This window comes from Sorex araneus, chromosome 2, assembly GCF_027595985.1.
Source record: "Sorex araneus isolate mSorAra2 chromosome 2, mSorAra2.pri, whole genome shotgun sequence".
In the NCBI taxonomy this organism is placed as follows: Eukaryota; Metazoa; Chordata; class Mammalia; order Eulipotyphla; family Soricidae; genus Sorex; species Sorex araneus.
In genome coordinates, this window is record NC_073303.1 from 40536234 (window position 1) to 40558805 (window position 22572).

General features: G+C 40.9%; 1 protein-coding gene across 5 annotated transcripts in view; it reads right to left on the reverse strand.

Moving 5' to 3' along the window:
• Positions 1 to 1070: 1070 nt before the first annotated feature.
• The window catches only part of PTPN2 (protein tyrosine phosphatase non-receptor type 2), an 87365-nt gene continuing 65863 nt past the window's right edge, over positions 1071 to 22572 (reverse strand). For 4 of the 5 annotated variants that reach the window (XR_008628590.1, XR_008628592.1, XR_008628591.1 and 1 more), the window contains 3 exons: positions 18468 to 18649; positions 8971 to 11059; positions 1071 to 1444 (listed from right to left, as the gene is read on the reverse strand). Coding sequence is in view for 1 of the 5 variants with exons in the window: in XM_055127836.1 (XP_054983811.1) it covers positions 1423 to 1444; positions 10958 to 11059; positions 18468 to 18649 (306 nt within the window). In the remaining 4 variants the exon portion in view is untranslated. The remainder of the gene's footprint in view (positions 1445 to 8970; positions 11060 to 18467; positions 18650 to 22572) is intronic. The other variant, XM_055127836.1, reaches the window with a different exon arrangement.

Sequence of the window (22572 nt, forward strand, 5' to 3'; positions counted from 1 at the left end):
AAAAACCTCGAAAAACATATCATGGATTGCTATACTTTTGTTGTTCATTCTTAGGGGTGTTTGAGGGACCAAATGTGGTACTGGAGATCAAACCCAGTCGGTCAAATGCAAGGTAAGCACTTTACTTGCTACACTAGCTCTCTCGCCCCAGGCTGCTATACTGTTAGTCTTTTTTTTTTTTTTCTTTTATGGGTGACACCTGGCGATGCACGGGGGTTGCTCCTGGCTCTGCACTCAGGAATCACTCCTGGTGGTGCTCAGGGGACCCTATGGGATGCTGGGAATCGAACCCGGGTCAGCCGCGTGCAAGGCAAACGCCCTACCCACTGTGCTATTGCTCCAGCCCCTATACTGTTAGTCTTATGTTCATGTGAAGGAAAGGTCTGAGTTATCTCTGGACAAGATTATCACCAACAGCCTATAGCCCTATCCATTACTTGGTTAGGAAATTAGAGAGTAGAGTCGACGAGAGCAACAACAACAAAATCCCCAAGAGCTCCTTGGTCTTTTTATTTTTTAGGTTTTTGGGCTACACTTGGTTGTGCTCAGGGATCACTCCTGGTGGGACTTGGGGGACTATACGTGGTGCTGGGGAATGAACCTGGGTGAGCCATGTGTGAGGCAAGAGATAGTACCTGATGTACGATCTCTCCAACCCCTTGGTTGTTTATAACAGGAAATGGTTTATAACAGGCAATGTTCGGGAAAAGCACAGTTGGCAACACTGTGATTTTAAAAACTGCACTGAACTGCTGTAATTATTTGAAAATATATTTGAAAATAAAATATTTAAGCGTAAGCTAATACTAATATACATCATACTGTTTTTTCTGAGTGATGAGAGCAATTCTAACTTGTCTTTTGTTGCTTTTGCATAGTGACCTATATTATCAGAAAAATGACTTGAGTAATAACTAAAGAAAAACCTCAAAAACGCAGGTGATCTGTCTTTTGAACCCACTTCGAGTTAAATGTCAGTGGCTAGTTATGAAACTCTGAGTAAACCCATGAAAAAAAAAATTCACCACCTGAAGCAAAGCTGTCCTAAGATAATGCACACAAACCAATAGTCTATTTCATAAAAATATTTAATGCTGCCAAAAGTATAAAAATACAGTAGGAATGGCAGTACAATGCAAAGTAGTCTCTCCTCATTTATTTCTTTTACATCTTTCTACATTTCATACACACATTAAAAAAAACTTAACAAAACTTCAAATTATGAGAGTCTGCAAAGTCTTCTGCTGGTGGTGCTCTTCATTCCCTGGATGTAAAGTTTACTTTGTAAACAGACAAATGTGAGGCAATCTACTGGCTTAGCAAAGCCTCACGTTAGTTTCCGGAGTGGACTTCAGATCTTGCTTTGCACATCAATGGTTCAAAATTTATAGCTTCAGAATATTCTCAAGTCTCATTGAATATTTAGGTGTCTGTCAATCTTGGCCTAAAACATAAAATAAGAAGTCATCTATTCAATTCACATTTGCCAAACACACAGACATACAAAATTACACACAAACATAAGAGGACTAACAATGAACAAAAAAAGGCATAAAGAAAAAAATTCCAACATCTCACATTCAACTACTTTAAGTGTTTTGCTGTTTATCCTGGTATTCACACAACTTGTGGTGCGAGGTTGACTTGTATGAAGTCAACATAACTCAATTCTTTTTAAAGAATGACTATTACCAATGAATTTTGTCATCTGGCATTACCCAAGAAATGACCTCTAAGTGTGATACTGACAGACAGACAAGACTTAAAAAAAAAAAACGTACTCACAAAAGTTTAGTTAAGAGTATATATTATGGACTAGACTTACCAATATTTGGAATTCAATGCAAAAGTCTAATCCAATTTGAACCTCCAATGTAACACACTGCTAAAAATATTCTGCATGCAATGTATGAACATCAAGTTGACTTCTATTTTTAAATCATGGACTGTTAGCTGAATGTTTTTTGTCTTGAAAAATAACACTAATGATTATAGCAATACAATCTAAAGTAACATAATTTAAATTACCATCAATATAAAAAGGTATAGACATAAAAATAGACAGATTTATGTTTTAATACCAAAAAGTAAAGAATTCAAACAAGCAAGTCAGTGAATAATAATTTTATGGGCAAGCTGAATCTTTTTTAAAATGCTATTTTACAGTATTTGCAACTGGCCAACTTTTGAAGGGGAACTGGTATTTCTTTTTCTTCTTCAAACTTCCCTCATTGCCATACATACAGAAAATCCAAATCTAAGTATCTGTCATTATTATACTTCCACATATATATAAACAGGACATATAAATCAACACAGCTGAAACGTTTAATTAACCTCTTGAATGAGCTTAAACTGGGCTCCTTCCTTATTACTGGCTCCGTCTACTAAAGGAAAGTGTAACAGAACTTGAAGGAAAGTTTAATAACAACAGAACACCTTGATGTCTAATTTTTCAGCACTGGCAGAGAAGTAAGTTCTTATTAGATAATATATGGGTTGCAAAACTCTCTATGGGTATTTACTACTGGGATCTACAGAACTATGAGCCAAAGTAGCAGACGCAGGACAGGTACTGTATATTGATCCTGACTGCTACAAAACAGGCATTTCCTATTTGTCAACAAAGGAACATAATAAAAATAAATGAAACGATTAGATTCAGAGAATATGTTGATGTGCCAGTTGTTCAGGCTCAGTGGTGGTCCAAACTGGCAATCTTTTGGAGGGAAAAACTATTTACTTTCCTTAAAAAATAAGGGGGGTGGGAATATGAGGCTCAAATGATAAAACATATGCCTTGCTTACGTGAGGGATTTCAACTCTGGTACCACATACCCTCTCCTCCCAAGCACCGCTGGGTATGGCCCTCACAGTGGTGACAAAAATGAAAGGATAACTGGGGGGAGGGGGGCTGATGGGAGCCGGTTCCCAAGCATGGCTCTAGGGGCCAGCCTGCAGAGGTGATGCAGCCTGTGCCAGGCAACGCTCACGGGCATGTGTGGTGCCAATAGACTCAATTCAGAGCTTGTACATAGGCATGTGCACCAGAGCATCTCCCTGGCACCAAACATCTCGAGATCACTTTAACAAGTAAAAATAGTTGTTCCATATTTATCCATGTATTTTTTTAATTTTAGGGTCACACCCAGCAAAGCTCAGGGGTTACTCCTGGCTCTATACTCAGGAACTGCTCCTGGTGGTGCTTGTGAGAACCATATGGGATGCCGGGGACTGAACCCAGGTTGGCTGTGTGCAAGGTGAATGCCTTAACCATCATACAATCCGGCCCCTGATCGTTCTCCATTTAAGTATTTAGATTGCATTACCATTAAAACCAGATCGACAAAATGGAAGAAGTATGCAGTATAGAGGCATTGTAATTCTATAGACTGGGGTTTGAATCTCAGTTCTGTCAAATACTAGTGGTGTATCTTGAGCATGGGACTTTTTTTTTTTTTTTTAATGTTTTCTGATCTGGGTACCAGGGTAATGTAATGTGTTCAGAAGATATGTTATGTATGTTAAATTAGATGACATATTTAACTGTTCCACATACACTACTGTTCTTCCCGGCAGTGTGTTCAAGATAAACTTACCAAAGGCAAGCTATTGTTTGTAAGAATTTGACAGTATTTTAAAAATCCACTTTTTTTTTTTTTTTTTGTATATAACAGTCTAGGGGATAAGAAAATAAAAAGGGTCAGAGAGATAGTATAGGGGTCAGGCGCTTGCCTTGCATGTAGCTAACCTGGGTTTGATCCCTGGCAATACCCTATGGTTCCTGAGCCCTGCTAGGAGAGATCCCTGCGGACTGCCAGCTGTGTCCCAAAAATGAAACGGCAGCAAATTGGGAACATCAGCTGCATTTAAAAGATTATCCGCAATAATAAAAAGACAAATGGGCTTAAAATATTTTTCCCTAAAATAAGGGAAAAATGAAGATGTGGGATCTTTTTCTTTTTTTTGGAGGGAACAGGCTTATTTAGGAAGGTAAAAATAAACTGGGTTTTGGGGGCTGGCGTATAGCGGGTAGGGTATTTGCCTTGCATGTGGCCAACCCAGGTCGTCCCCAGCATTCGATATGGTACCCCAAGCACTGCTCTGCCAGGAGTGATTCCTGAGCTGAGAGCCAGGAGTAACACCGGGGCAGTGCCAGGCGCGGCCCCCAATTTCTCCTCCTCTCCCCAAGAAAAGCAAAAACCAACCCAGGGGGAAAAATGGGTTCAAAGAAATCGATGGAAATCAACGGAATAAACACAGTCCACAAGATGGGTATCAGGACAGTTTGAAGGCAGAGCAAAATCTCCCGAACAGTTCACCCTCTGAAGTAACTGCAAGTCAAACAGCACCGAAAGGAGTCCTGTCCAAGACACTCACTCTATTGCAACGCATCACATAAACTTCTCTAAAGCAAGACAAGCATTATTAGAGACAAAATCCAACTTATCTAGTTTCTCCTGAATTCATACAACTCAAATAAAAAACTCTTTATACTGAAATCTGACATCAACAGCAACATGTGTCCAAAACTGATGCCAAATTAGACTAACAAGACTGACATTTCTCTTTAAAAACTGTTCTCTAAAAAAGGGCAAAAAAAAAAAAAAACCCTGCAATTTCTCTCAAAACATAATACACAATGGAAAAGCACAGTAATAAAAGCAGTCTTGAGAAAGACTAAATCTTGTCATGACCACATTCCACTTTCAATTGTAAAACCAAAACAGTTCAAAAGGCTGAACTTTCACCCCGTCAGCAGACTACATGGAGCTGGTCAGAATTCTTAGCAATCTTTTCACTTTCTGGGGCCAGAGACATAGTACAGGGGCCAGCTTGCATAAATAAAATAATTTTATTCACAGCACTACACAGCCCCCCGAATATTACCTGGAGGTCCCCAAGCACGGTCAAGGTGGTTGGGTGAGCCCTCCCAACTGCATCACAGGTCCACATGGCTTAGAACCCTTGGCACTCCTAAGGACTGTTCGGGTGAAATCTTTTCATTGTCAGGTTGCTACCAACAAACACAAAACTTCTAAACCAAGTAAAAGGAGCTTCCGTGGGTCACGGCTTATCCGAGGCAATGCTCCGTAATGAAGCACACAGCAGAAAACTTGAGGAAAACCATCAGCAGATGACAGTGGAAAAAGTTTCCAGAATTCAGCAGCCAAAGGAATGAACAAGACGGTTTCTCTGACCAAGACTGGAAGTGCTAGTGCAGAATTACTCAGTACTATCCATGGAGCAATCTAAATGTGAACATTGAAAACATTCCAAGTGCTGAAGGAATAGAACATAGCCAAACTCATACCATTTTCCTCTAAATCTTTCCTTAGAACATTACCTGACACAGCAGTTTATATTTTCACTCTCTAATTTATATTTGGTTTTTTGGGCCACACCTGACTCAGGGCTTATTCCTGGCTCTGTGATCAGGGATCACGCCTGGCAAGGCTTGGGGGACCATATGGGGTGCCAGAAGTCAAAGCCAGGTAGGCCATATACAAGGCAAGCACCCTGCGTTCTGTACGATCTCTCTAGCCCTAAGAGCAGGCAGTTTAAAATAACCAAACTCAAAGCTGAGATGGCCACATGTTGGCTAGGTGCTTGGAATATAGCCAGAAAGTGTGCAGTGTCTGGACTGAGGAAGACTGAAGAGATGTTTAGTTTACATGACCTGAGTGTCTTTCCGATATGGCATGATGTCACACATCCGAATGGAACAAGAAGGTAGCTGTAACGGCTAATATCTACTGGGTGCTAGAGCTGGTGTCCCATTAACAGTCTCTTATTCCTTTGCGGACAGGAATAAGGAAAAAGGGAATCAAATCCAAACAAATGAACGGAATAAGAGAGTTCAAAGAAACAGGTCAATTTTAAAAGAAATCCCACAGCATCTCCCCAAAATCTGTATTTTTTATTATATGAAGAATATTAAATTTGTTTTCCAGACGGTTATTATGGCTACAATCTCAATGCCAGATAAAGATTTCTTAAAGAGACTGGGCTGGAGAGCTCAAGGGGCAGGGCAAATGCTTTTGCATGGGAACTGGGTTTGATCCCCAGGACCGGAAGGTTCCTGAAGATGTCAGAAGTGACCCCAAGCACTGAGCTTGAGGCAGCACCTGAACACCACCAGTGTGGCATGCATACACAGAAGGGTCTAAGGAACTTGTTTAGTTGTTGGTGTATGAATGAGAACACCCACTGACACACTGGCTGTGTGGTGGTTCCAGACAGAGAAGAACACAGCAAGCTCTAACTTCCCCACCACCTTCCTGCCCAGGAGCAACCAAGAAACACCCTTGCTCCAGAGTTTCTTCTCACGAACTAACCCACATGAGCCCACTGGGGGAAAAGTGTTCCAAAGTTTACAGAAGGTGTGGTTCCTTGACCCATGCCTGGAGATAAGAAAAAACAAACCGTATTTTTAAGGGAACCACATGAGAGATGTTATTAAACCCTGCCAACCCTCGGCACTCTAAAAGCTCTAACTGAAAGTAAAACTCAAAGTGAACTAAATATTTCATCTGTAAAATAACCAAGCAGGCACTCTGGAAATGTAGGCACTCATTAAAACAGGATGATAGTCAGTTTAAGCATTTCTAATTTTACAGGTTCTGATGCATGTCTATATATATATACAGAATCCAATTCATTGCTACTTTTCTAGGAGGAAAATGACTTGACACTCCAGAGGAGATGAGAAGCCATTCTGTGAGAAGTCCTTATTTCTAAAATATACTATCCATGAGACTTTTTCATGATTATATCACAAAAGGATATAGAAATGTTAAGTTTCTGGCTTGTTATGGCTTAAAAATAATACCACCTACCTCAAAAGCTTGTTGTGAGGATTAAATAGAGTAATATATGAAAAGTGCTTAGCACTGTGCCTGGCACATAGTAACTGATCAATAAATGGGAGCCACCATCACTCTGAATTGATGCTGCAAGCAAAGAAGGAATGCAAAAGCTGAAGAATTGTTATACAGCATAAACTACTTTTTAAATTAGTATGTACTTTGGGTTCCATACCATCAATTATAGTTAATTTAAAATGACTGGGGAACAAATCTAAATAAAACTAATGGTCACAGCTTCTTCCTCTGACATCCCTGTTAGGCAGAGCTATTTCAAAAAGAGGTGTGTTTGTGGGGAAAAGAGATAGCTCAACAGTGTGGGTACAAGCTTTGCACGTGGAGGCCTGGGTTCAGGCCCCTGTACTGCAATGGTCCCTTGAGCAAGCACTGCCGGGAACCACGGTGGAGCCGAGCCTGGGGTAGCCCCCGAGCACTGCTGGGTATGGCTCAAAGTCAAGTGACCAAACCAAAACAAAAAGATCAATCAAGTTTTTTTTCACTTCTTTTCCTTTTTTCTTGTTTATTCCCTGGCAAAAATATTAATGTCCAATTAACTAGAAAAAAATGATTAGAAGAGAATAGCAAATAAATATCCTTAAAACACAAAATGGTCTGATCCCGCCCTAAGTTCTCTGTGCATGTGTAGCATATATTTAACCTGCTGAGAATGCAGAAGAGGGATATTTTATTGTAAGGATAAAGTAAATTAGAGAATTGCATTTTTATATCTCATATGTGTGCGGGCATAGATCAGTAAAAGTCTAGCATAAAATGCCCAGTTAAATTCAGATAGAAAAAAAAATATACAACTAGCTGGTAGTCAGAGAACGTGGCATTAAACCAAAGGCTGCTATCAATTAGCATGGACAGCCATAAATGTGAATGAATCAGAAATTAATGCAAACATTCTCTCTTAAAGTCTTAGGGCTGGAGCAAGAGTGTAGCATGGAGGCTGGAGCGATAGCACAGCGGGTAGGGCATTTGCCTTGCACGCAACCGACCCGGGTTTGATCCCCAGTGGTCCCCTGAGCACCGCCAGGGGTAATTCCCAAGTGCAGAGCCAGGAGTGACCCCTGTGCATCACCGGGTATGACCCAAAAGAAGCAAAAAAAAAAGAAAGAAAAAAAAAAAGAGTGTAGCAGGTAGGGCACTTGCCTTGCAAGCAGCTGTCCTCCAGGTTCAATCCTCACAGCACATGGCCGCCCATGACCCTTGGAGGTGGACTTATAAAAGATATGGAATCCATCACAGACTGCTAACTTTCCCGTTTTCCTCTGTAATCAGGAAGGCAGGAGCTGGTTGCTGTTCATTTCCCTTTCTAAGAATGCCTCACCTCAATTCCTAAGGGACTGACAACCGTGGGCACCACAGCAAACTGCCTTGTATTTTCAACAATTAGTATGTGGAACCCACCAAAGTTAAAACAAAACCAACAATCTTCAAGTATTTGTGTGGAGGACAGTGAACCCTCCAGGAAGTCCATCGTCAGGAAGTGCACACTACACTGCACCAGACTTAAAAAAAAAATGTATCTGGGGCTTGTTCCCCTGAATCTCGCTCCTCTATTATACCTTCCTTCACCTTGACAGGGGAGGGTACACTATTTGCAAAAAATAAAATCCCTTTTTCCCCGTAAATTTGTTGAAATAAAATATTTAAAAGTACACATATATATAACACACATATAAAATTTGTTTACAGGGGTTGGAGACGTAGCTCAAGGGACTGGAGCACAGGCCCTGAACGCATGGAGCCAGCGTCTGATCCCAGGTACCACCTGGGTCCCAAGCAGTGAGATGGAAGCAGCCCCTAAGCACCACCTGATACGGCCTCAAAAAACCAGCACCCTCACCCCCTGCCCCCAATTACATTACTACCCCAGAATTTCAAAAAGGAGACAAAAGGCAAAGCTGAAAAATTTAATCAATGGAATTTAGGGCCGGTGAGACAGCTCGATGGGCTGAGTGCATGCAAAGCATGCTCTGCATGCAACAGGCCTGGGTTTGATTCCTGGCACTGCAGGGAGTGACCCCTGAGAACAGAGCTGGGAGGAGCTGCGAACACTGCTGGACACGGTCCCCAAAACAACAAAAAGCATATTTACCTCACAAATGGTAATGTGTACCATTAGCAGCATGTTTTCTGGAAGAAGTCTTTACCTTTTCGTTTAAAGGAAGGTTATCTTCAATTGAAATTTAGTATGTCCTATGCATACTTGACTTATGGAGTAACAAAGCGGGTTTTAGCAAAGACAAGCCAGGGTAAACTGGAAAGAAAGATTATTTCTTCTTCTTCTTCTTTTCTTTTTTTTTTGGTAGGAGTGGGTACCGGGGATCAAATCCAGGGCCTCACACACGCAAGGCAGATGCTCTACCTTGAGCCACATCCTTGGCCCGGAAAGAAGCCTTTAAACAAGGATTGGAAGGGTCTTGGTGCCTATACAAAGGTTTAACGCAGACAAGACATAAGGAAATGTCCCTCTTACCTCCTCTCCAATTAAAGGTAACAGGAGACAATAATACTGAATTAGGACACAGGCACAAGTTATAAAAATCATTTAATAAGTAGTACCACCTACATTCAAGAAGGCTACTCACATCAACTAAAAATATACCAAGGGTTTCAAACTGTTTTAAAGAGTAACTGCTCCCTTAAAATAATGAAGACTTATGTAAGAATCTTACGTAGTGTATGAAACAGTTAAGAGATGGTCTGAGTGAAAATAAAATAATGATTGGTAGCTTGGAGTCCTTCCATCCACCTCTTGGTGACCCCTTAAAAATTCAAGCATAGTTTGAAAACCACCAAGATAATGTGATTTAATTATTCCTGCAATTGAAAGTTCTAACAACTATTTGAAGTTTAAGTCAAGCAAATTAATACCAGATGGAATGTTGAGATATGAAGAAAGTTAGCACTCAAGCAGTTAAAATCAGTAAATTTTCAAGTACCATTAAGAAGTTAAGGGACAATGTAAGGTTTGTATGTCATCATACTATTTATTGAAGTAGAAAGAACTTGAAAAATCTTTTACTTCAAAACTTCAGCCTAGTAAACTGAAATCATGGATTGTAAAATGCTGTTTATTAATTCCCAAATCATGACTTACCCCAGTTGTAAATTAGGGTGAGTACATTGAGATTTTCATGAAAAATAAACAATATCAATAATGGGCTTTACAGAAATAAACCAACATCTTTATAAAGACTTAAATAACTGCCACCTAACTATGCCAGTAAAGGAAAATTTTCCTTCATATATATTTTTAGGAAAATTTTTTTGTTTTTCTTTTTAAAATTGGGAAAACTGTAAAACATGAAAGAAATGCAAATACAGAATAAAAATTACTTATTCCAAGTTCTATCTGCTCATATCAAACTTCTCTATAGGAAAATGTTTCCATTACAACGGAGTCAACATACAATTATTTTATGGTAACAGAGTTTTCAAATTGAGCTCTTAAAAAGTACATTTAACTACAAAAGATTAAATAGGTATTTATAAAATATACTCTGAAATGGTAAAGAATATAAAATGTTGATGCCCATGTTAATAGTACATTATACATTACACACATTAAAGATAATTTTCTTTCCAGTAATAATGTAGATTAAACCACAATATTTATTGCTTATATCAAGTGCAGGTTCATTTCCAGATATCCTCCAAAAACAAATCCTTGTGATAAAGGATTTATCAATCTGCTCAGGCAAAATATTAGGCTTAACATGTATGATGAATACAGCTACAAAATGTACCAGTTTTAAACAAGCATTAAAGTCTTTATTTTTGATAGCCATTTACAGTCTTGGGGCAGCGTCCTGAGATGGTGGGCAGGGACTGAATAGAACACTCCTCTGGTTAGTGTCTATGCTACTGTGCCCTTCGGGGGACGAGGAGTCTGTTAACAAAACAAACCCTTGTGATAAACGCAACACTACCAGCTACCAGTGTGGAAGCTTGTTAAGCAAAATTAATTGCTTATTTGTAAGGTATTTTGCCGAGAGCACAGCATCCAGCCGACAAAAGCGCCAACCAAAACGAATGACACAAACCCTATCTTAGTAAAAATAGGTTGCCAATATAACCACCTTTTTCTTTTTCGTTCAGTCTCATTTAGCCTCTGTTTCATCTGCTGCACTTTCTGAGCCGTGTTAGCTTTTCTGTCCTCTCGAATACGTTTCCGTAGAACACTATGAATAAATAGAAAAGAAATAAAAGAAGAGCACAAAAGGATTTAATTACACCAATATATAGAACTCAGGTTCTAATAAAACCACACAAACACACTATTCAACACTATTCAAACACAAACACTGGAAAAAAAGAAAAAAAGGTGCAAAATTCCAAAAGACTCAGATTGTTCTCTGATAATTCAGCAACAGTTTCTGACAGTTTTATGTTGATAAGCCGATGTTAATAAATCAGGCAGACTTAAAAATAAATATGGCATTTTCTTTGTCAAAAAATATACTAAAAATTTTTCAGTTTTCTTTCCTTCTTTGCTAACTAGCCGACAGTAACTATGTCCCCAAGTATCTGAGTCTTACTGTGTTTACATTTATTTTAGCTTTCCTTGACAGACATTCCTTATTCAAGCATTTCTATTTCTGAAATATTTCTACTTGCGGACCGTGATTTAGAATACTGTTCATGACAGGCTTCCTGCACACAGCGTCCCGACACCACCCTCTCCACAATGTCTGCTTCCCTGCACCATTCTCATAGTATCCCCCAATTTTTCTAGAGTCTAGTTCTGATGATGTGACTTCATTAAAAATCTCGAATGTCTTTCCTCTGTCTCCTACATTAGGAATTAGCTTCTTTCCTAGTCAGAGCAGTTGACTTGAATTTAATCATGTGAAATAATCAAAAGGATTCAAATTGCGGGGCATCCTAAAAGCAACCGGTCTAGAAACTACGAAACTGTCAACGCCAAGGGAAAAAAGCGGCAAATAGTTCTAGACTAAAGATTCACATCAACCAAACATAATTCACGGACTGAAACGGAATCTTTAAGTATTTTGAAAAGCTACAGAGACTGGGATCATGAAAATGTTCCCAAATTAGATTATGATGATAGCTATACAATTCTGCAAATATGCTAAAATCCATTACACACTTTAAATGAGTGCACTTTATGGTTTGTAAATTATCTCAAAGTTGTTTCTATGGGCAGATTTTAAATTAAGAAAAATTTGAATACAAAATAGTAGATGGTTTTATTTGATCAATATTACATCTCAGGGATACAAGAACCTTTCAGATGTTGCTGGTGGAAATGAAAAAAAACCTGACAGTTACAGAATGTTACACATGAACATTATTTGAGGACCCAGTAATTGCACTCTTAGAGACACACACACACACACACACACACACACACACACACACACACACACACGAGAACCAACTGAAAGCACAAGATGACACAAAAACTTCTCAATACTCTCCTGCTATGGAAAACTTTGTTCTTGACTGTATGTGTGTGTGTGTGTGTGTGTGTGTGGTTGGTTGGTTTTGTTTTGTTTTTTTTTTTTTTTTTGCTTTTTGGGTCACACCTGGCGATGCACAGGGGTCACTCCTGGCTCATGCACTCAGGAATCACCCCTGGCGGTGCTCAGGGGACCATATGGGATGCTGGGATTCGAACCCGGATCGGCCGCGTGCAAGGCAAACGCCCTACCCGCTGTGCTATCACTCCAGCCCCGGTTGGTTGGTTTTGGACCTCACCTAGCAGTACTCAAGGATTACTCCTGGCTCTGAGCTCAGCAATTACTCCTGGTGGGGTTCAGGGAAATCTATGGGGTACCGGGGATTGAACTCAGGTCAGCTGTGTGCAAGCCAAGTGCACTAGTACCTGCTGTACTATTGCACTGGACCTCACTATTGTCACTGTCACTGTCATCCCTTTGCTCATCGATTTGCTTGAGCAGGTATCAGTAACCTCTCCATTGTGAAACTTGTTGTTACTGTTTTTGGCATATCGAATACGCCACGGGTAGCTTGCCAGGCTCTGCTGTGTGGATGAGATACTCTTGGTAGCCTGCCAAGCTCTCCGAGAGGGGCAGAGGAATCGAACCCGGGTCGCTCACGTGCAAGGCAAAAGTCCTATCTGCTGTGCTATGGCTCCAGCCCCCACTACATGTTTTTTCAAATGAGCATTCAAATTAGTTCCCCACAAAAAGAGAAAATTTTTCCTTTCTCTTTGTTTCTCATTTCAATTTAACTATTCCTCTTTATCATCTCCAAATGCCCTTATTTTTACTTGATGGCACTGAATTTTTTTTGCTAAATTCAACTTTGATTTGTTCCCTATATTTCCAACTAAGATATTATGTTTTGCTTTAATCTGTACATCTGATGGTACTTTCTGGTCTTTTCCACTTTTACTTATCATATATGTCTGGTGTCTGAATTTATCTGAATTCTCCCAAAATGATGTACAAAAGATTATTATCCAGAATTCAGCCTTTGAACTAAAATTTTACTATGACAAATAGGTGTGTACCTGTCAGTGAAAATATTTAATTTCTAGTCAAGTGCAGGCTAAACACATACAGCTTAGAGAAATGTTCATAAAGTATCTATTCAAGAGTCTTCAAAAAGTCCTTGCATTTTTTGAGGTGGGAGGGCAGGGAAACACGCCTAGTGGTGCTCAGGGGACCATATGGGGTGCTGAGGATCAAACCCAGGTCAGCTGCACACAAGGCAAATGTCCTATTTGCTGTGCCATCGCTCCAGCCCTGAACATATTTAACTTTTTAAGTCTCTTATTAAAATAGAAAAAAATAACCATAATTTATCTAGTATGACATAATACTACTATTCGCCATATAAACTCAGTGAAATTCACTGGAACATATGGATGACTTCTGAACCCAGAAAGTGCTCCCAGCCATGTCCCCGGACCGTGAACTAAGCTTCTGCCCCGCGTCGGCTAAGGAGGGAAATATCCTTCCTCCTTGGTTCTCTCCCCTCTGGGAGAAGCGGCGCGGCATACGCCATCTTATGGACGTTTCATCAGGTATGAACTTTTGGCGCGGAAAGGAAAAAAAAATGTGTTTTGAACTTGAACAGCGGGACACTTGGGAAGTCTCGGGCTGGGGCTGGCACCGGCTCCGGCCTGCGCTCCGCCGGGATTCGAACTGGGTGGCCATGCGTTGGCATGGCCGCTCTGCTGCTCTATACCCAACATCCGGAGCCAGATGGATGACTTCTGAACCCAGCAAGTGCTCCCAGCCATGTCCCCAGAACAGCAATGCACTGGGACTGTGAGCCGTGCTATGCGATTTCTGGCAGAATTTTCCCTGGACTTTATACAGAAATCCAAAACCGACTGAACATTTATAATTGTCAGCAATGTGAAATGGTTCCTTTTGAACAGGCCTGGCTTGAGGGGGAAACTCCAAATAATAACATAAGCTTTTGTTGAAATATTGAAGGTTATTAATGTAGCAGCCACCTCTCTGGACTGTGAACTAAGCAAAAGCCCCACGCTGGCCGACGCGGCGTGGCGTACACCATACTATGAGGCGCGGGAAGGGGGATGACGGAAAAAAAAAAAAAGGAAAAAAAAAAGAGAAGAGTTATGTACTTGTAGCAGTGGGGCTACATATTTCTTCATTTCCAGCAATGTAAAACTAATTATCAAATGCTTCCTTGGTAGTAGGTCTGTCTCTCTTGGGTGGAAACTCCAACAACTATAGTGAGTTTTATAGTGAAATATGGAATGTAATCAAGGTAAAGAGAAAATGAAGTGAAATTCATTAGTAATACAGTAGGGGGTAGAGGGTGGGGGCGGGGGTATATTGGGGTTTTTGGTGGTGGAATATGGGCACTGGTGAAGGATGGGTGTTTGAATATTGTATAACTGAGACATAAACCTGAGAACTTTGTAACTTTCCACATGGTGATTTAATAAAAAGTTAAATAAAAAAAATTCACTGAAACATAATTATGTAACTATCCAACTATGAAATTAGTGCTTAAACAATTTGTTATATAGAGTTTAAGATGTTTTTTTAAGGGGACTGGAGAGATTGGACAGACGGTAGGACGTTTGCCTTGCATGTGGCTGATCAGGGTTCTATCCCCCACATTCCAAATGGTCTCCTGTGAACCATGAGGAGTAATTCCTGAGTGAAGAGCCAGAGTTACCCCCAAGCGTCAGTGGGTGTGGCCCCAAAACAAACAAAGATATTTTAAAGACATTTGGAAGCATTGGCTGAACACAGAGACAGAATTTGTTCCATATAAAATGGATTGGAGACACCTCCCCCCGCCCCCCACACAGAGGCTGTTTACAATGGCCCATACACATTTTCAAGAATGGAATAAACACTAACACCATAGGACACGTTAAATTAGTTTTTGAGAATTCCAATAGAGAATAATTCTTTTTTTTTCCTTTTTTTTTTTTTTAAATTTGGGGGGGGGGTTTACACCCGGCGATGCTCAGGGGTTACTCCTGGCTCTGCACTCAGGAATTACTCCTGATAGTGCTGAGGGGACCATATGGGATGCTGGAGATGGAACCCAGGTAGGCTGTGTACAAGGCAAATGCCCTACTCACTCACTATACCATCTTTCCAGCCCAAGAGTAAGTTTTAATTTGTGACACAAATCTTTTTCTCATTGAGGGTCTAAAGAAATGTCTGTACAAATAACCTGCAATGTATCCTACTCAGGTGTGCTCATGCGTTTTATACAATTTTACACAAAAGGAAGGCTTCCTATGGTCCCGGGTCTTTGAAGCCCACCTGGAAATTCTCATAAAGCCACACACAGCGGGCCCTGCTACTGGTCTTGGTCTCCGTGAGCAGTGTGCTAGGTAAACACTGAGAAGAGTATAAATAAGATGGCTACTTTGCATTTATCCAAACTTTTACCCATTCTCAGTGATCTAGATCTATGGGTTGCATAACTGAAAACAGTGGCAAAAACCCCACAAAAAATAAACAAAACAAAACAAAAAAAACCCACACAGAAAAACACCCTATCACGAAAGCATATCGACACACACATGCACAGAATATATAGGATTTACGTATAACTTGTGCATATATAAAATACGTTTAAAAAACCTGGTGATATTCTGATCAATTTCATTCTAATTTAGAGAAATGTTTTTCATAAATGTTTTTCTTTTTTTTTAATTTAAATTTTATTGAATCACCTTGTGGAGGGTTACATAGTTCTCAGAATTATGTCAGTTATACAATACTCAAACACCCTTCCCTTCACCCGTGCCCATATTCCATCACCAACCACCCCATTATACCTCCCGCCCCCTCCCGCCCCCCCTGTCCCTGCCCTTGTACGTGATAAGTTTCACTTCGTTTACGCTTTATCTTGGTTACAGTCCATGTTTCAACACATAACTCACTATTGTTGCTAGGGTTTCCCCCCAAAAAAGAGAAGACAGTCCCACTGTCAAGGAAGCATTTGATGGCTCTCCATTGCTGAGAATGTAGAGATATTAAGTCCCGCTGTTTGTTACATAACTTTTCTATTTTTTTCCCCCCTCGTCCCGCGCCACCGAGATCACGCCTGTTTAGTAATCACCACGCTGCCTGACAAAGGGAAAGCAAACCAAAAAAGATGGTTATTTCCCGTCATCAGCCGGCGTGGGGCTCTGGCTTAGTTGATAGTCTGGTAGAATGTCTGCAAGCAGTTTCTGGAACCAAAAGTAATACGCTGGTATCGGCCCCATAAATGTTTTTCATAAACCAATTTGACTTCATGACTTTGGGAATGTGATTTGGATGTGAAAGACACTGACTTGGAGGGTAATTAACAAGGAAAATGAGGCGCCAGAGAGACAGTCCAGCAGGTGGCCAGTGTGTGTCTGATCTCTGGCACCAATATGGAGTGATCCAGAAGTACAGAGCCAGGAGCAAGCTCTGAACACTGCTGGGCATGACCAAAATATTTGAAAAAAATTACACTGAAAATGAAAGAAAAGGAGAAGGCCAGGGAGGTGGCACCAGCGTTAGGGTACCAGGTGTACTGGGTCCTGGCGTGGCCCCGGTGCCGCCCCCAGCACAGTGCACGAGCAGCATCCTTTGTCCCGCCACTGAACTGTCTGGCCTGTCTGGGGTGACGACTGGAGTCCCTGCCTCCCCCCAGAAGAGGGGTGAGGGGAGGAAGTATTATTTTATTCCCTTTGAAACTTTTTTGTTGGGAAGGGGTAGATTTTGATTTATTTAACAAGCATCTCTAGTGAAAAACTGTCACTGTCATCCCATTGCTCATCGATTTGTTCGAGCGGGCACCAGTAGCGTCTCTCATTGAGAGACTTATTGTTACTGTTTTTGGCATATCCAATACGCACGGGTAGCTTGCCAGGCGCTGCCGTGCGGGCGCGATACTCTCGGTAGCTTGCTGGGCTCTCCGAGAGGGGCGGAGGAATCGAACACTTGGGTCGGTCACGTGAAAGGCGAAAGCCCAACCGCTGTGCTATCGCTCCAGCCCAGTGAAAAACTACACGTCAGTATTAAAATTGATTGTGACTGGGGCAGAGACAGTCGAGGGGTTATGGTGTTTGCTGTGCACACCTTTGGTCCCCAGGAACCACTCTGGTCTCTTGGGTGTGGCTAGAAACGAGACAAAACCCAGAGAGATAAAAACCAAGGGGCAGGGGAACCGAACAATTAAGTTTTCAGGGTGATCTTTATTTTTTTTATGCTATTATTTTTCTATGACTATATTCAGCTAGTCAATCCTTGGTTTCCTATAAGGACCTTCCTTCTGCTCTTAAACAAGTTCTGCTCCCATATACCCTGGAAAGAAGAAAACAGCAGCAGAGTGTCTGCCCCTCCCTCTGTCAGACGACCCCTGCCATAACTTTACCAAGGACAGTGGTTTCCTGCTTTCCTCTGTGCTATCAGTCTTGAAAGAGTTTACATCTTTGTATGGATGTGAAACTCACAAGACATTAAAAAAAAGGCATTTTGGGTAACTTTTTAGAAAAAGATGTCATTTATTTCTCCAGTAATTGAATTAAGTTAAAATGATCATTTAGTTTATAATTCTATTAAAAGCATTATTATCTATCACATAACTATGTATAAACACTATATAACTATACTATTAACAAATGTTCCTACCATCTGTTTAGTGCATACTATTAAACATTTTACATGCTGCTTGTATTAATTTTTGTATTGAATTAGTATTGGTTTAAACCATCTTCTATCTGATTTCTCTCTGAAGTATTTGCTTATTAACAGGATTAAAAGCTCAAAGTCAAAGATCACGTCAGTTGCTACTAAACAGCCTTAGATAATACCCACTGTATCACTGCAATCCCATTGATTTGCTCGAGCGGGCACCAGTAATGTCTCCACTGTGAGACTTGTTACTGTTTTTGGCTCTGCGTTCGGGCGAGATACTCTTGGTAACTCACCGGGCTCTCCGAGAGGGGTAGAAGAATCGAACCTGGGTCGACTGCATGCAAGGCAAACACCCTCCCTGCTGTGCGATTGCTCCAGCTTACACTTAATTCATTTAACAAAGGGTCTATGTGACTTCACAGCCACAGAATATATTCAAAACGAAAGCCTTATTTTTTCAACTATGCTGTTGTAGTAGCCTTACCTGTCGCTGCTCTCCTCCAGAGAATCTTGCGTTTTAGAGGATAGTTCTATATATCTGTCATCTGTCAGTTTTTCTTCTTCTAGGTCTATTCTGTTCCCATTGTATTTCTCTGTCATAATTTTGGTTGATGAATGATCTAAAGCAGGAAATAAGTCTTCTTTAGAGAGTTCTTTCCACTGTTCCTAGGTAAGGAAAACAAAAATCACAAACACTAAAATTCTGATTTCAAGTTAAAAAGGAAAAAAAGTTTCAGCATGAAAATTCTGTTCAACTTCAGAAAACCTCAAGATAAAAAAAGCATTCTGCTTGCCATACTTCAATTTCTGAAATTTCCGTCCTTCACTGTCCAATTACAGCAGCTATCTGTATGCTTGGACAAAACTCAACAATAATGAAATGATAATGCAAATCAAGTCTTAGTTAACTTAACTACCTCCCGGAATAGCCAACCTCCCTGAATATCCAACAAATCCAGAATTTGTCCACAAGAAAAACCTTCAGTAAAGCCCGGTGTAGGGGGGAGTTGTAAAGCTAGCTGTAACGCTAAAAACATAAAAAAAGGGGCCAGAGCAACTGGACAGTGGATAGGGCTGGAACAGCCTTGCACATGGCTGACATGGGTTTGATCCTGAGCATTCATATGATCTGCCAAGCCCTGCCAGGAGTGATCCCTGAGCAAAGAGCCAGGAATAAGTCCTGACCACTATTGGGTGTGGCCATAAAAACAAAAAAGCAAACAATAACAACCCAGGGGCTAGAGTGATAGTAGAGCAGGCAAGGTGCTTGCCCTGCACATGGCCAACCTGGGTTCAATCTCCGGCACTGCATATGGTCCCCCGAGCTTGCTAGGAGTGATCCTGTAGTGCAGAGCCAGGAGTATGCCCTGAGAACAGCTTTGCTTGGCTTCCAAACCAAACCAAAACACGTCAACCTGTGTCATTTAGTCATATCTCTGCACGGCAAGTTCTCTCCACTATGTCTACCTTCTGATACCCAAGCTGATTCGCACTCCAAAATCCCCTGCCTCAGCCTTTCTGCTGCTCACGGGGAGGTCAAGACACCAATGCTGCACCGAACTAAAATCTTTTTTTTTTTTTGGCTTTTTGGGTCATACCTGGCGATGCACAGGGGTTACTCCTGGCTCTGCACTCAGGAATCACCCCTGGCGGTGCCCAGGGGACCATATGGGATGCTGGGAATCGAGCCCGGGTCGGCCGCGTGCAAGGCAAACGCCCTACCTGCTGTGCTATTGCTCCAGCCCCTGCACCGAACTAAAATCTTTTGGGGTTTTAATCAGGGCTATGGCGATCCAGCTAAGTTTTCATTTTCCTACTTCTATGTTCAGCTAAACCAGACCTGCACAACTTGTCTATGCTGCAATAAGAAATGTTCCTTACAGCACTGCTTATATTATCCCACCTATTTCTCACCAAAGTTCCTCAGAAAAAAATGATGAGACTAGCTTGGAATACACTCTAATTTGTGAAAAGTGTAATACTGACCTAATACTCTATTAGTGGAATCAAACAACCAGTGACAGATCTGAGAAGTGTTCCCACACTTTCACTGTGAACACACTAGAAACTTCTTTCTTTCTTCTTGCAAGCATCAGTTTCCTCCCAAAAGCCAAAGGCAAAAAGGATTTAAACACGTAAAGAAAAAGAGAAGCCTTATCTACATGCCTATGTTCATTGCTACACTATTCAGAATAGCCAAAATCCGGAAACAACCCAAGTGTCCAAGAAGAAATGACTGGATAAAGAAGCTATGGCAGATGCACACAATGGAAAACTATGCAGCTGTTAGGAAAAAGAATGGAAGGCATGAGATTGGCTGATACATGGATGGAAATGGAGAATATCACACTAAGTGAAATGAGTCAGAGAGAGAGGGACAGATACAGTATGATCAGACTTATTTGCAGAATATATATTAAAAAAAAAAACCCACAAGAGAATAACACACAGAGATAACAGAAATAAAGAACAGGAGGATGGGTCCTTAGTAGGAAGCTGCCACACGTGGGGCGGATGGCGTGGTCAGAGAAAGGGCCACTCTGGCAATGGCAGTGGAAAATGATCATTCTGGACAAGAACTGGGTGCTAAAAGGAGCCAAAGTGATATGCATGATACTGTCTCAGTAACAGTATTGAAAAACAACGGGCCTAAAAGGAAAAAGGGAACCAGGGGACATCGTTGGAGGGAAGTGGACACTGGTGAGTGAACCCTTGCCAGAGCACTGCATGACTGAAACTCATGACCAGCTTTTTATCTCCTAGTGATTCAATACATTTAAAAAAAAGAGACCTTTTTATAAACTGGCTATTACATTTTTATACAGCAGGATATATTTTTATAGGTTTTATGCATTTTATAGCCATTTCACTCAACTTGGGGTTTTGACATAACATAAAACAAAAATCTTAGATCTTAACTGTAAGGTTTTATGTTTTTGATCTCAGAAACCTTTACTTTTCTAGACTTCTGTTCTGACCCAAGATACAGTACTGCACTGTTCAGTGAAATATATGAGGAACAGACAAAATTTTAAAGTGTCAAGCAGCAAACTCTTTGAAAGGTGGATTTGGAGGTAGGGCAGGGTTTGATCCCGCGCATCCCACAAGGCACTAGGATTTGATTCCTAAGTGTAGAGGCAGAAGGAAACCTTGAGCATTGCCGAGTGTGGCGCAAAACGACGACGAAAGCAGATATGGGAGTGGGAACGTGGCTCACGGAGAATGCCTGCTCTGAATGTGTGAGGCCCTGTTGAGCCCTGTATATGCAAACTGAAAAAAGATGAATTTTAACAATGTTTTAACTCATATATACAAAATATTGTTATTTTTATACTTTTCACCCTGTATTTTATTTTCAAAATCTGGTGTTTATTTGAAATTTTAGGTAAATCTTGATTTAGACTAGCCACATTTCAAGTGACTCATAAAACATGTGGGTAAGAGCTGTCATACTGGACAGGACTTTTAGGAAGAAAAAATATATATGCAAGACAAACAAGTCTCTTTTTGTAAAGTACATTTTCCTAAAACAATACTTACATGACCATTTTTGTTCAAATTTAGGATGGGGGTAATGTAATTGAGGACTTGAACTTTGTAAGTGATGAAGGCACTTCTACTTTCATCGAATTCTTTTGGTTTTTTTTCCTATAATAAAATTACTAGAACCATGTGAAGTTATTACTAGTCTTTCTAAGGTAAATTCTGTTGAAAACTGACTCTCCAGATAGTAAAAATGATCCTGGGTACTGAAAAAATGTAGATACATTTCCAACATCATTTGCAACAAAGGCAGAAAAGCACTGGGTTTAAATAAGATGCTAATTTGAAAGTCTAATGGCTATAGCACACTAAACTGGGAAAAAATAATTCTTTCATAAAAAATACAAACGCGAGCGCGTGCAAGGGTGCGATGTGTATGTGTTGTTCGCGGGCTCTTGGGGTGGCGCTCTCTCTCTCTCTCTCTCTCTCTCTCTCTCTCTCTCTCTCTCTCCTGCTGCTCGAGTTTGGTGCTCTTTGGCTGCTGTGTATAGACTGGATCGGGATGGCTCCTCTGTGCTCTGCTTCAGTGTGTGCCACTGTGCTCTCTTCTGTCTGTCTCTCTATCTCTGACTCTGTCGTCTCTCCTCTGGTCTCTTCTAATCTCTCTTCTTCTGCTCTCTCTCTCCAGAGCCCTTCTGCTTCAGTCTCTGGAGCCCCACTCGTTCTCACTTCTGACTCTGACTCTGGTTCTCACTCGCTTTGTGCTCTTTCTTTCTCGCTTCTGGCTCCGAGAACTCCCTGATTCTCTTTTGCTTTGTGCTCTGCTTCTGTGTCTTATGCCCACTTCTGTGTCTTCTCTCCTGCTTCCGTGTCTTCCCCCTACTTCTGTGTCTTCTTTCTGCTTCTCCTACAGTCTTAGTTTATATAGCAATCACATAGGGTGGTGACACAAAGGTGGGCTGAACATTAACAAATCAACAAGGAGGGGTAAGACCACTCCTCCAGGAGATTAACAAAATCTCATCTAAGGAGATTACTCCAGATTACCAGGAGATCCGATTACGGGCAGGATCCCATCCAGGGCATGTTGCTTTCTTCTTTCCTCA